Source organism: Drosophila bipectinata, chromosome 3R (genome assembly GCF_030179905.1).
Source record: "Drosophila bipectinata strain 14024-0381.07 chromosome 3R, DbipHiC1v2, whole genome shotgun sequence".
NCBI lineage: Eukaryota > Metazoa > Arthropoda > Insecta > Diptera > Drosophilidae > Drosophila > Drosophila bipectinata.
The window spans coordinates 11,932,995-11,947,461 of NC_091739.1; the positions used below are offsets into that span (position 1 = coordinate 11,932,995).

Here is a 14,467-nt window from a genome sequence, read left to right on the forward strand (position 1 = left end):
AGTGGGCACACTCTTCCAGAGAAACCTACTGGTTGTATATTGTATTGGCAAATATTCTCATGACAATAGGAATTTTTATTGAATTTATGCAAAAAATTGCAAATTTCATTTGCTACTTACAAAGCGAACTCTGTTGGTGGTTGGGCAAAAAATAGAAAACATTTTCCATATTTCTGCAGTACTAGTAGCACCTAGCAGCCACATCTCGTGTTTATGAAAAGTGGGTGGACGGCAAGTGACACCGAATAAAATGGAAATGCATTCGTTATTTGATTTAAATCTGAAATCTCTACCAGCCATCAATTTTTGTTGATGAAATTTTATTACTACGTGTCAGAATTACAACATTATTGATTTAAAATACTACAATCTCCGATAGTCCCAAAAAAAACTTAAATTAAAAATCATTTTCGGATTCAGAACTCCGATCGCAGTTTCTCCAAAAAGTATTCTATGTATTTCTGCTCTTTCTGGCCTCTATTAAAAAGACGAGCGTTGGCTATGGCTATCTGGGATTCAGATTCATTATTCAAACGTAGCATAGCCCCGCCCCTATATAGCCAGGCTCTCAGGTGAATCGGATCTAGTTTGAATATCACATAATCCAAGTCGAAGAGGGCCAACTTAAAGTCTCTTTTCTTGATTTTCGCCAGAGCTCGATTGCAATATAGAACTGGAGAATCAGCCACATATTGAATCGCTTTCGTATAATACTGAATAGCTTTTTCATAATTAGTTCGGCGATATTCCTCGTTTCCCAATCTTTTGGTGGGTTTTTGTATTTCAATTAAATAGTTTTTTTTTTAATAAACAAAGACTCACCGACGAAAACTATCTGCAATACGTTCACGATCACATCTGGCCTCCAAGCGCTCCTCAGGCGTGACATCTATCTGACGCATAAAGCAGGTCTGATTAACGTTCGAGTTAGTTAGAATCTTTTTCCAAGGTCTTGAAGACTTTTTCCGTAAGTCTCGAGAGAACACTAGAAAGTTGGTGTCTGTAACATTCCTGGATGGATCCACTTCCGGTGGCTTTTCCTCCTTGCCCTTGGTTCCAGTGCTGAAAAGAATAGGTGTTACATGAAAACACTAGCCTTCAAGAGTCTTCTAGTAATCCTACTCCATTTTGTTGGCATTCAGCATGTCCTCCAACTGCTTTGATACATCCATTAGAAGCGAACGCACTGTGAGGAAACTTTCATCAGCATCCATTTTTTTAGCCTTCTGTTACTTTTGTTGAATATGAGTCTATATTTTAGTCTCAAATGTAAAGTGTGAATACTGGTATGACCCTTTTTCCAGGGCCAACTTGGCTAATCTTTTCCAAAAAGCCATTATCATTAGGTTCAGTCTTGAATGCAATTCAGAGACTCCACTGCAAAGTGCAACATGTGCTACGTCCTTGCAAAATTAGACAGACACGCCGAGTGACATCTGGCTCGTTAGCCTAGCAGGGGCATGTGGTTTTGGAGATTAGCTCAATTAAAATTTTGTGGCATTAAAATTGTCTTGCCAGTCGGCAGCGGCATGACTTCGTGTAAGTATAAAATTCTATGAAAACATCATCCCTCCCATACCACACATTTTCATCTTTATTTGTGCCTGAAATTATTTAATTGAGTTTGTTGGAAAATTTCTTTTAAATTAAGAAAGTTTTTGCACGTGATGCTTTTTTTGGGGTCGTTTTTTTTTTATACATTTCGTGGTGATTCACAACTTTATTTGTCGCTGGGCATAAGGGTGAGTTTTTCCCAGAAGGGGGTGAGGTAAGGCTTTTCCTAGAGCAGCACGTGCTGCAGAGTTCGTAAAAGTTGGGGTTTATTCTATGTTTCTTTTTTTTTTTGGTGACACATTTAAGGTAATCCAAATGATAATAATCATCTGAAATCACGCATTCGGCAAGGATTATAAAGGCAGCATGGAGGTAAAAATGGAACAATTTTTAAACATATTTTAAATTATTACATTTCGTTGCCTATTAAATTTCTGAAATTGTTTATTTTTATTAAGATTTTCTTTATTGAAATTGGATAATCGTTGCGTGAAAAAGCATCTGTCATAAATATTTCGGTTACGGTTGTAATTTTCTTTCATCACTTTTTATGTGACGCATATTATTTTCAATTTTGCACGAAATGTGGGGCACGTCTTGCAGACTTGGCTCATTAATATTGGTTAGAAGTCGCTGCAGCTTTTACTTTTGCACCCCCGATGGTCACTGGCCTAGTAACCCAGTGCGTGTCCTGCAACTTGTCTTAACCCTCTGAAGGACTAATGTTAAAAATGTATATTTTGTGATAAAAAAATAATAAGTAAAATACTGGAAATTATATTAAAACTATAAACAACTTGTATAACCTAAAAGATATTTAAAAAAGTTTAAAAACAGTTTTAAAGTAATAAAATCAATAAAACAAAGTATATGGAGAAATTTAAAAATATGTATTTTAAATAAAATATTTTTATTCCTGTACAAACAAAAAGAATCTCAAGACCAAGGTTATATTTAGAACCTTATTCCTTAAGGGGTTAAGGGCTCTGTATCCAAGATGGGGACCCTCCTGAACTAAATGTGCGAACATTGCAAAAGCTTGGAATAGTTACAGGCAATGCTGTGATGCTGTCACGCCGACATTGATGACTGCGTTGACAAGTATCCCTGGCAGCTGGACGACAACAACAACAACAATGACAGTGTCAGGAGCAGGAAGGGCAGCCGGCAGGAGGCACGACAAGGACGTGGGCGTGTCTCTGGAGAAATGTGTCAAGCGCGGCGACTTGAGCTGCATAACCAAGCAGGAAATGGCGATTCTACTTGGGTCGGTGGGGGGAATGGTCTTGGGGTGAACTATTTCTGACTTTACGTTAAGCTCGCCATTGTTTCGAACTTTAAACTTTGCTCGGCTTGATCACCGAGAATGTTTGTTTTTCTCACTACGGAACTATGTTAAACTTCGGCTTAAAGTTTCCTGGAAAAACGCTGACCGCCCCCAGCTGTGCAACTTTTCAGCTCGTCTTTTCACCTTTTAAGCGACGGGAATAATATTAATGTTATATACATAAAAAAAAAGTATGAAAAACTTTGAAAATAATCGTTATTTTCCAAACAAAAAAAAAGATAAATATTTTAAAACTTGTATGAAACCTTAGAAAGTCTCATTTAATTTCAGCACCTGAGCTATAAGTAGCCAATTTTTACAGTGCAATTGCTATATGTACCTACATCCTTTTTTCGGACCATTCCCCGAAAAGGACCTGATGCCAGGGCAGTCAGGAGTTCAACTCCAGCGACAGGCGGTATGAAGCCAAAGACAAGCAAAAGATTATACATTGCCCAGCCGGCGGGCATGCTTTGTAACCGAGCTGAGCAGTGAAAAAAGAGACAGGTCCTGAGTGGAACAGAGACACAAGAGGGAAAGGGGGTATACAAGGATTCAGGGGCGCGAAGAACGTGCAGAAATAAATTGCATAAACGCTGGAGCGCACGCGGAAAAAAAAAGCAAACATGTTTAAAATGTTGTTATTCACACACACAGCTTACCGTTCCAGGACGAGGCCAGACCGGGAAGGACGAGGCGCCCCCGAGAAGACCCTGTCCCGCAAATCTGACACAAAGATTTGCCTTCGCCCTTTGAAACATTGTTTGTGGGCCTTGTTTCTTGATTTTTTACTTACTTCCCCTTTGTACTCGTTTTTCCGCCATTCCACTTTCCGCTTTTGGCCCCAATCTTTTGGCGTGTTTTATTTACCTTGTTAACCTTTTCGGGTTGACAAACTGCGGAAATGCCGGTGTGCTATGTAGTGCGAGTCTGCCCCGCCGGGCGATATGAAAAGTGGAAATCCGTGGAAATTTGTAACGAGCGAAAGGCATTCGACAAAAGTGTCTTACTGGGGCTCTGGAGCGATATCTCATACAAAATATTGGAGTACATTTATAAGCACATGGCTTGTGGGGCAAAAGCCGCAAAAACTTTAATTCTTTGTTATGGTTTCAATTTCATTAAGTTTCAATCGCAATCAAAGCCACAGCGTTTCATTATAAAGACAACAAACAAAAAACTGAAAAGCAATTTGGATAAACAAATTTAATATGCAACAAACAACGGGGAAACAAAATTTGAATTCATTTTTAGCCCCTCGCCACATTTTGTACATATAATTTTTAATAAGTTTATCAGGCGAGTTCTGCGAGTCAAAGGCAGGCTCGTATTATATACTCATCCAGTATACGCCATGTGTTACCCGCAGCAGAAGAAGCGGCGCACAGAAACCAAATTAAATGCTAAATTAAAAAATAAGATCAAAAGGATTTCACAAGCCTGTGTAGGTAAGGAGAAGCCTGGAGAAAGCTCTTTTTTATTTCAATCTTTATATTTTTTTGTAAATTTTAATATTGTGCCATAGAATTTGCATTTGATATTTGCATGTTGAGTGTGCGTTGGCGTCCTTTATTGTGTATATGTATATTCCAGAATGGGATAAGCGTATTAACATGCAAGGCATATTAGGGATAACTGTGCCGTATTGCAGTACCCATACATACACAGACTGTCACAGGACAGGACAAAACCAATAATGCGCATATTAGACTTCACGATGATGATGACAATGATGATGTGCCATGTCCTCCACCAGACTCGTACAATACTTCTTTTCCGTTTCATACCCTAAGACTCTGGGATACGAATTTTATTGGCAGTGATGGGGCAATGGCTAATAGCATGAACATTTCATAGAAAACTAGGATTAGTTGAAGGAGCTTTTCTTAAAAATGATCAGAGAACCAGGTGCATAATTTTAGTCTCTGGATATGGAAGACTTTGATCCCCTTTGAAGACTTTTTGATTGTGGGGTATGGTGTTAGTCCTTTCTCCTTGAGTTCGATGTTGTTGTGGCTATTGTTTCTTTAGAGTTGACCATAGGGAGCTCATGTCGAATGCATTCTGTTTGAACTGCAAGTCGAATTGCCCCCAAAAAGAACGAATGGCTGTGGCTCTGAGGATAAGGAAGCTTTGGGATGAGGAAAGAATCGTCCAAAGAGGGGGGCAGGCACTTTGTCTAAGCCAAAAACGTGCACAGTCTCTGGCAATCAACTTTAATAACATCACAGAATGTCAATAAATCCACAAAATGGTTGGCCCCATCCTGACGTCCTTGCATCCTTGGTCACTCCTTCAGCATGTTGTTGCATCCGCTTTGCTGCTGATGATGATGATGATGATGATTACGGGGATAGAGTCCTGCTGCTGTTCCTGCCGGGAATTTCCCTGATGTCCGGCAAGAGTATCATTAACAAAAGGAACTGCGTGCTGCAACTGACCGAAAACAGAGGCCACAATGCTGATCCATCTATCCCCCCAGTTGCCCCTTTTTTTTTGTGTTCCGAGTCAGGCATCCTCTCTTAACCGGATGAAAGGAACTTGAGCTGCTTATTGGATAGTCCTCTGCTTTGGCTTGTAATATGTCCAAAGGTCTGCATCTATTGATGGGCAAAAGGCTTTAAGCTTTCACACACCCCAATTATGGCTAAAACAGAAGGCTCGATGAATGGGAAACAAAGGATTCCAAAAGCCAACTACAAAGGCAAACAATGTGTCGGAACTCATTTAAAAAGAATTAGGATTTTAGAAGGGAATACGCTTTAAGCCACATTAGATTTCTTTAATGGGAATTCAGAACTATTATCTGATTGTTTACCAAGAATAATCACTGCCACCAAATCAAATGCTTGCTCATTGATCTGACAACTTCAATTTACAATTAAATATTTAATGAATTATTTCAACTTATCGGCAGTGCAACAATAGCCCCTCCGCACCTCCCCGGGGACCACAGGTTTTGAGCTGTAAATGTGCGGGTATTTACAGAACACACGCTGACCATAATATATGGTTGAATCTGTGTTTTATTTATCCACACACAATTGACACTCGGCGCGACCCTAAGCACATTTATCATCCAACAATAATCCCCGATGGTGCGTATCAGTTCCGCATCCCGCCTGCACCTCAGACCCCTTGGTGGCACTTCTCCTTGCCATCAGCTTTAAGCGACAAAATTGTTTATGATTATCATTTAGCGATAATTTATGGACAACACAGGCAGCGGCAAAAAGTATGCGAATAAATAAATAAATAAGTTCAATATTATTTTCATATATATTACATCATCGGCTATTTGCGTAACTGCCGTTTATTGATAACAAAAAAGTGCATAAAAAATGGAGTTTGTGCCAGAATTTATAGCCTGAAATAGGCCTGCAATACAGATTTTTAAAAATAATTATATAGAAGCTCCTAAAATCACAGTGTCTGGCCCTCAAAAGCTTACCTTTTGTCTTGGCCCCACCTTCTGGGCCAGCTTTGTCGAAAATTCCTGAAATGTCTGGGAAATATTTGCGCAATGCATGAATGCAACAAATTGCTGAGCAGACTCCCGGCCCTTCTTCATCTTCGGCCTCTCACCTAATTGTCCGGGTGGAAGGTGTGCCATTTATCATTCGAGCAGGGCCATTTTGCATTGCAGGTTGTCATTGAGGTGGGGATGCACGGGAAGAAGCAGGACTATTTTGGAGGACCCGGAAGCCGGATAGCAAGGAACTAATTCCACAACCTGGCCCAATCTTGGCGCAGTCGAATTCAAATTTATCATACGCCCCGTATGCTTCTCGCAATATTTAAACTGTAGAATATGAAAGAAAAGCATCCAAAAACCATTTCCACAATTTGTTCATCGAATGGTCAATGCACCAACCCCGGCTCGCTCGCCCCTCTTCTTTTTCCGAAAAACGTGACGATAATAAATTTATGGAAATGGCACTAAATATTTTATTATTGCTAAATATGCAACAATGCAATATCGCTTCGAAGTGTGCGTCTGCAACTGCATCGGCCCCTGCCCCTGTAGCTGTATCTGTATCTGTGGCTGTGCAAACGCATAAAACAATCGCCTGTAACAACTGAATGCACTGCACATTCAAGGGAGAACGTATAGGGCCAATATACATACATATATATATATTTATGGAGGGGTAGCGAAGTGCATGAGAGATGGCAACTGCCAACCTGCACTCGCTGACAATGCATATAAATTATAAATACACAGATACACCTCAGATACGCAATACGCATGCCAACAACGCAATGGTGCAAGATATCTCCAGAATGGGAAGCGGCGAAGTCAGAGAAGGATGGTGAAAACGTGGCAGTGCAAAAATTTAAGATTTATTTAAGTGGTTTTTATAACAAATATTTAAAAAACATTTGATAGAAACTATATGTTAAACATAATCGACTATAAAGATCCTTCTACATTTTATGAAAGCATACCCGTTTAATATTTGATATTAATATTGAGAGACTTATTTTCATCCCGTGAATTATTTATCCAAACTCCCGAAAATCGCTTCTTTATCCCCTTGCACTGATAAATAAATCTGGGCCCTCCCATCCCACGCGCGGCACAATTGCATACAATTTCCAGGCCATTGTTGCCGCCGTGTTTTGGCTGCGGTTGCGTTTTGAGTGCGTGCCCAGAACGATTAAAATTTTAAATTTACACGCAATTGTGCATTGAACCCGGGATCAGGGATGAGGTGGCCAGAGATAAAAACGAGAAGGGGGTGGCAGAGTGGGGGCCATCATGTTGACCGAGCGGAAGTGGCGTTTATGATTTGGAACTAATTGCAGTACTGCACGACCCATAAACACAGCACGGGGCGCTGGGACGAATGGAAAAATTGGAAAGCCGGCAGTGGGAGGGCTGTGGCGGTCATTTGAAGGACTTTTGGGTGCGGAAGCCATTCCGGGGTAATTACAATTGCATTGCGGTTAACGGCCAAGGCACACGCTAAATCACTCAGCGGGGAGAAGAGTATGCGGCGGTGTAATCAGGGGGAGATTTTCCAATTTTGAATAATGCAACTGCCCAGCCCCGGGCAAAGGTACTCCGAGGGGGCCAGGGCACATCCCTACACCCCCACGCACACACAAACACATACAAATACGTGGCAGGTGGGCCCCAAGAAGCCGTTTGTTGCATAAATCAACAAACCGGCAAATAGCCTGGCGGGCAAATTGGCGACTCAGAGCCGACTTTGACTGCAGCCCAATCCCCATTTCCCATTACCAGCCGGGTATCCCCCAAGCCATTCAGGACCAAAAGGAACCGGCAGCTGCTCCCAAAATCGTATCCCTACTCCCACCCGAAATTTCCTTCGCATTGTGGGGAAATCTCTTGTTGACTTCCACAAATGAGCAAATGCCGAAATCGTTGCCCCGACTCTGACATATGCAATTTGTGTATAAATATTTACGCGGCATGGCCGAAATTAATGGCCTCCCTCGTCCTGCTCTCAGCGGGGCCTTATTCTCGATAAATATTGTTTTTGGCTCAGTTTTCAAGCATAATTTCTTATTAAGTGCTTCAACACTGATCCAACAAAATACACACTTTAATAGTGCAAGATAATTAATGAATACAATGTTAATATTAAACCTTTCAGGAACAGTAGACAAAAAGGGGAAAAGCTTAAGGTTTAAAACAATTGCCGCTTTAAGCCGATTTTCCCTAATATAACAAACTTTTTATCGGATTCTAAAATAATGAACCATAAACAAATAATTTACTATTATTTTCCAATGTCATCATTTTGTTTCCGACCTGGCCACAAAAAGTGCACCATTGAAAACAAAATGAAATATTTACAAATCAACAGACAGAGTATGTGGAAAAATTACCTGGTAAAGATTTGGCATTAATAATTGAATATACACAATGGATTTTCTATTAATTTATTCATGCCCGAAAATAATTAATAAATGCATGCATTTCCAGCGTTCACTTCATTCTCTAACAAATTAAATAATTAAATGAGATTAAACATTTTTGCCTGCTTAAACAAATTTGCAAGGGCGATGCAGATACTACATTTATATAGAGTGGGAGTTTGAAACTCGGAACGAATGAAAATCGAATTAACAAATTGTGCACTCAATCAATGTGAGTGTGGCCTCCGACGATGGAAAATTCAATCAAAACTCTGCAAATTATGTTCGGTATAAAAATAACTTAATGAATTGCGTAGCTGCACTAAATTAATTTAAAATGCCCTACAGGGTCAAGGGTTGGGGGCATTAAATAAACCTTTCAAAATACTTTAAAGGCTATTCAGTGTATTCCCACATTCCTACATCAAAGCTACTGATTATCTCCTCTGTATTTCATTACGAATTTGTCAGTTTAAAATCGAAATGGCAAAAAAGTGACAGAGATTTCAAGTTGACAGCAATTTGCTGCCGGTTAAGTTGAATTGAATTTTGTGCGGGTTGTGCGCCCCGATCCAACGCCGAACAATGCCAAAAGATTTCACAGATTCACAGATTTGTTTTGCTGTTGTTTCAACGGATTTGCCTCTGTCTATCTACCAGGCCAGCCCAGGCCAGAGCCCGATCCCACACTGTCCCTTTTTATCCTGCTCATATGCATATATAGATTTTTCTTTAATTTTATTGTTGCCACTGTCCAGACGGCCAAATCCAAACACAGACAGCCACAGACGGGCCATTCGCATAGACAAATAAACAAATCTCGTCAAGTGCCTGCACCGCACTCTCACACTCGCACACCCACAATGCCAGCCATATAGTAGATGCAGATACAGAGTATCTGGCGGATTGCTGATGGCGGATGGCGGCGGATGGCGAATGGCCCGGCAAATGTGTTTGCGTTTGTCACTTTTGGGGCTCTGCGGTTCCAGATCGGGGGCGGACGAATAGCTGGCTTAGCGAGCGTCAACATTTTGGTAACACACACTTGCTCCCTCATCCTCCTCCAGGCCACTCGATCCACGCAATTAATTTCTGTATCAGAGCGAGCACTTCAACTGGCCAGCAAGGGGAGAAGGACCAGAAATCACGACCGGCCGGGCGGGACGGGGAGTGGCAGCCAGGTGTGAGTTAAAAATTCCACACAAGGGTTGTGCACGAGTATTAAAAATGAAACCAAAACAAACAGCAAACATCAAAAGCTGCCGAGTGGCGCGACAAAAGGCAGCTGGGCAATATCCGCCCTCGTCCTTTTGCTGGTCCTCGCCCTGATCCCTAGTCCTAGTCCAGCCCCCTTTGGGGACAGCCATGGCTGTCTGATTTTTAAGCTGGTCTCGGTTTCCGGTTAAGTATATGACAGTTTCAAGGTCCGTTTTGTAACCAAAGACCATGTTGCGGGGAAAGGCATGATTCGGTTTAGTCTATGAGTGGTCTGGCCAAAGCATTCAAGGTTTGAGACGAAAAGCTCCCGAAAAAATATCCGTAAAACACTTTCGGTTGCCGGAATTGGCCTTAGGGGATGTATTTTAGGTGACACTTTAAGTCTTCAAACAGTTAAGGTATTATTAGGACTTCAGGTTTAATATCTGATAATATTAAACGTTTGATGTTTTGAAACCTTAAAAATTTCCATAAGCTCTTTCAACATCATATTTTCTATGACTTTTCCTTTTTTTCTAAGGACCCATTTTTTTCTAACAGAAAACCCATATAAACAGAGGTAATGGAAAGCTAGAACCACAGAAAAAACAACAACATTTTAACCCTAAATTCTACTTAGTCAGAGTACTCGTCCGCACCTAGACTCTGCCGCGGATTTAAAGTTGCATATGTGCATTTCCAGAGACAAACACGCCACCGCAAAACGCAACCCCTATGCCCAGAAGCCCGAGCCTGGGCTCCCCACATAGGCTTACCCCCTCTTTGGCCCGAAATCCCCACAACCTCAGTCTTCTGGCCAACAACGAAAACTGATGTTTTTCACGCGCGAGATTTACGAGCGACGTGCATTTTGGGCTACAACGTAAACGCACTTGACGCTGCCTCCCCTTCCAGCCTGTATCCCCTTTACTTTACCCCATGCCCATGTGTGTTTGAGTGTGTTTATCTTGGACTATGCACTATAGGAAATATGAACACTTTTTCTGGCCAAAAATAATATCTCAAGAACGAAACAAGATATTTAAGTTCTGATTTTTGATTTGAGTTCACATGGTCAATAGATTCAATATTTTAAAAAAAGGTGGGCGTGGCACCGCCCACTTTTTAAGAATCACATTCTAACTCAAAAACTAAGCAAGATATTTAAATTTTGATTCTTGATTTGAGTTTATATGGTCAAAAGAACTCAGAAATGAAAAAATTGTGGGCGTGGCACCGCCCCCTATTTAAAAATAACATTCTAACTGTTCGGTTTTGCACTAGTCTCACAGCTAACAGATTCACATTCAAGGTGTTGAGGTTGCCTCCTTAAATTATGAGTTTCTTCGAAAGTGCATTTTTATGCATATTCATATTTCACTCATTTGAAGAAAATTAAACAATCTACAACATGGACTAAATTACATTGTCCGACTCCGCCAGACTTGGTTTAAATCTCTTTTTAAAAATGTGATTTATTTCTAAAAATTTCTTATGCTAGACTGCTTACATTTTCACTTTATTAAAAGGACAACACAATTTTTTTGGACACTTCACATACACAAACACACAATACAAACCACATTGAAAAGTATTCATTTCAAAACTTTTTATTTTGTCCATAAAATTTTAAGTATTCGTGTTTTTAAAATCGCACCAAAAAATCGTAAATTCTAAGCTCATGTAAATGTTAACATCAACAGCTGTTTTTAACAGCTGTTTTCTTCGCAGTGGCGCCATCTATGAAAATTTCTGGTATGCAACATTAAAAATTAATCTATTGTGAATGATATGCAGTTAAAATTATTTAAATCCTTTAACTTTCAAAAAATGGTTTTTGGCCAGAAAAAGTGGTCAAATTTCCTATAGTGCTATGGCTCCTGGTCTGTGGATAGGCCTTTTTCCTCATATATATATGTACATACATACATACATATGTACGAGGAAAACAACAAAAATGCGGGCCACCACTTGTACAAAACTTTTGCACACAAAAATAAAACATTGAAATGCTCTTTTGTCGGTATGCACTGTGTGCTTCGGCCATGGCTTTGGCTTTTAAAGCATACAGGCATTCAAGTATCTCGGGAAGCATCGGTAAGGCATTTAATTTTAAGGGAAAACAATGCCGTTCGAGGCAAACGGTCGAGAGCGATCCACACGAACTTACAGCCAATGGGCAACATTAAAAACTTCCGTTTCCGCTGGCAAACAAGCACAAAAGAAATGCAGCGGAAATGCCACAAAGTTCAAGCAAGAAGAGCCACGCACACTCCAGCCAACAAACAAACAAACCAACAGGAAAACCGCCAAGCAAACACTAACAGCATTAAGGAGCCAGCTAAAGTCCTGGCCGGTTCTTCTTTCCTTTTCCTCTCCCCCTTGATTTTTTCGTAATTTTTTGCCCTACCCTTTGGAGCTGCACACTCATTACCAAAATTGCAATAAATTTTTGTGCAGTGAAATTATTTGAAGTGCCCGCTGCCATCCATACACACATAAAAACGTCCATTCCGAAATTTACGAGAGTGTCCAAGAAGAATGTGCTAAACTTTTATACGCGACCAGGAGACAGGAAAACGTAACTCGTACTTGTAGTGTCAAGTGTTTCTGGGTGGCATGTGGCGCAGTAACGAAAGAGTCCCCCAAAAACAAAACCGCCAGAAAGAAAACGTTTTAATTGCTTTTTGTTTCGTGGGGGAGAGTCTGCTTCCGAGGTTTCAGTCTATACAGAACCGAAGCCAAACTGTCGTGATCGATGAGTTATGGGCTTGTGGGGGAAAATTGAAATTTCGGCAGCTGAAAAGTTTTTGGGGGCAAAGGTTTAAATGCTTCCTTTAAGTGGTTAAGTCACTTGCAATTTTAAAGCAGTTTTATTTTATTTTAATTTATTTAAAAATACTTATTCCCCTTTTAACCAAAAGGCTTATATAAAATTTCTGCTAAAGAGAAAATGTAATTGGCGGGAGCCCTGTTTAAGGACAAAAGAATAAGCCGACAGGCTCTGTCACTGTGCCACCCACCACTGCAATCCTTGCCATATTGATACTCTTTGTGTGTGTTTGGCTCATGGCATTCAATTTATTCATATATATCACTTTTTTTGTTGCACACGCAATGATTTATTAATGATGCTTATTATTATTGCTTAATTGCGGATATTTGCATTTGCACACAGACACAAAAACACATACGGGAGTGCGCGGGAAAGGACTCTGAGGGATGCAGAAGGCAGTGCACCCTTGTGCGCAGTGCAGCTGCGGATTTAATTGGTACCAAGTGAAAACATTCAACCAGTTTTCTGGTTGCGATTACCGAAACAATTTCAGAGCCACGCTCTGATTATATTCAATAATGAAATTTAAATAAATTTGCATTTAATGACATACCCATACACTGGCTTTCGATACAATACGCATACACGAATGCGCCTACCTAGACGCATTTTTGATATGCGGTTGGCTTTTGTGCGCTCAACTTGAAATTGTTTCGCTCTTTTTGTACACTTTTCACGATTTGGGCTTTCAGCGTGCTATGAAATTTTAATTAATTCGATTAAGTAGCGGATTTTCCGCTAACAAATTGCATACGAAATGCCACAATGGATTAATCAGTGAAGACAGTTACCAGCGACTGATGAAAGAATTAATATTTAATTGCCAAAGAGATGTTCAATATTCATTAAATATTCAAACGAATTTTAATGTATAAAATAATTAATTGAATCAAAGTTCAAGTATGGCTAATTTGAAAGTAGTTTCATATCTTTTTTTCACTAATTAGTTCGCTCATGAAAGACAGACTTAAGCCATCAAGTCAGGAGATGATTTTCCCTTTTAATTTGCATAGGCCGATAAATACTATAATCAGAAAAGGATCAAGGGGAAAATGAAAGATTTTCGTTTACACTTAGGAAAATATTAGGTTTATAAAATCATTTCTATATGCAATTTTTTTCTTTAAACTATTTTTTCCTGAAAAAATACTTACATTTTCCACTTATTATTTTTTTTTTGTAAAACAACTCTTTAATACATGTATTTTTTGAAAAGGATAACTGGACATCCACCCGTTAATCAACACACTCAGACTCCCATATAACTGAGCAGACTTTATGTGCATTGTCTCGCTTGATTATACGTTGCACCCCCACTCCACAGAGAAGGCGGCGAATCTGATTCTTATGCAGGTTTTTTACGCGTCCGCGACATGCAGACACATAAATTTAACAGGCAAGCTCGACCCCCTCGCCCAACGCCTCTGGGAACAATGCCTGGGAGATTTTTTGCTACGAAAAAAGGGGGAGGCCACTCCACCTCGTGCCCCTGAAATATTTATATGGTAATTTGCGTCTCGAAATGCAACCTTTAAGGTGGTCGCAGGACGGTCAATGGGGGCATTAAAGCAAAAACAAATGAAGAGCATAAAAGTAAATGCGAAAACGAAAACGAAAACGGAGCGTGTTAACCAACCCCAATAATTTAAGCAGAATTTATGGCA

At 40.1% G+C, this 14,467-nt stretch overlaps 1 protein-coding gene across 1 annotated transcript; it reads right to left on the minus strand.

The window, feature by feature from the left end:
* Positions 1-319: 319 nt before the first annotated feature.
* Positions 320-1,290, minus strand: LOC108129430 (tetratricopeptide repeat protein 12). The gene is made up of 3 exons (XM_017247412.3): positions 1,123-1,290; positions 823-1,062; positions 320-762 (listed from the first exon to the last, which is right to left on the minus strand). The coding sequence occupies exons 1-3, from the start codon at positions 1,212-1,214 to the stop codon at positions 417-419; spliced, it is 678 nt and encodes a 225-aa protein (XP_017102901.2). The 5' UTR covers positions 1,215-1,290; the 3' UTR covers positions 320-416.
* Positions 1,291-14,467: the final 13,177 nt, after the last annotated feature.

What these genes read in the sequence shown, in the direction of transcription:
- LOC108129430 (XM_017247412.3), bottom strand. Translation starts at nt 1,214, where the DNA reads ATGGATGCTGATGAAAGTTTCCTCACAGTGCGTTCGCTTCTAATGGAT. An exon ending in CTGAATGCCAACAAAATGGA is followed by an intron (nt 1,063 to 1,122) that starts GTAGGATTACTA and finishes TATTCTTTTCAG; the next exon opens with CACTGGAACCAAGGGCAAGG. An exon ending in ATTGCAGATAGTTTTCGTCG is followed by an intron (nt 763 to 822) that starts GTGAGTCTTTGT and finishes ACCCACCAAAAG; the next exon opens with ATTGGGAAACGAGGAATATC.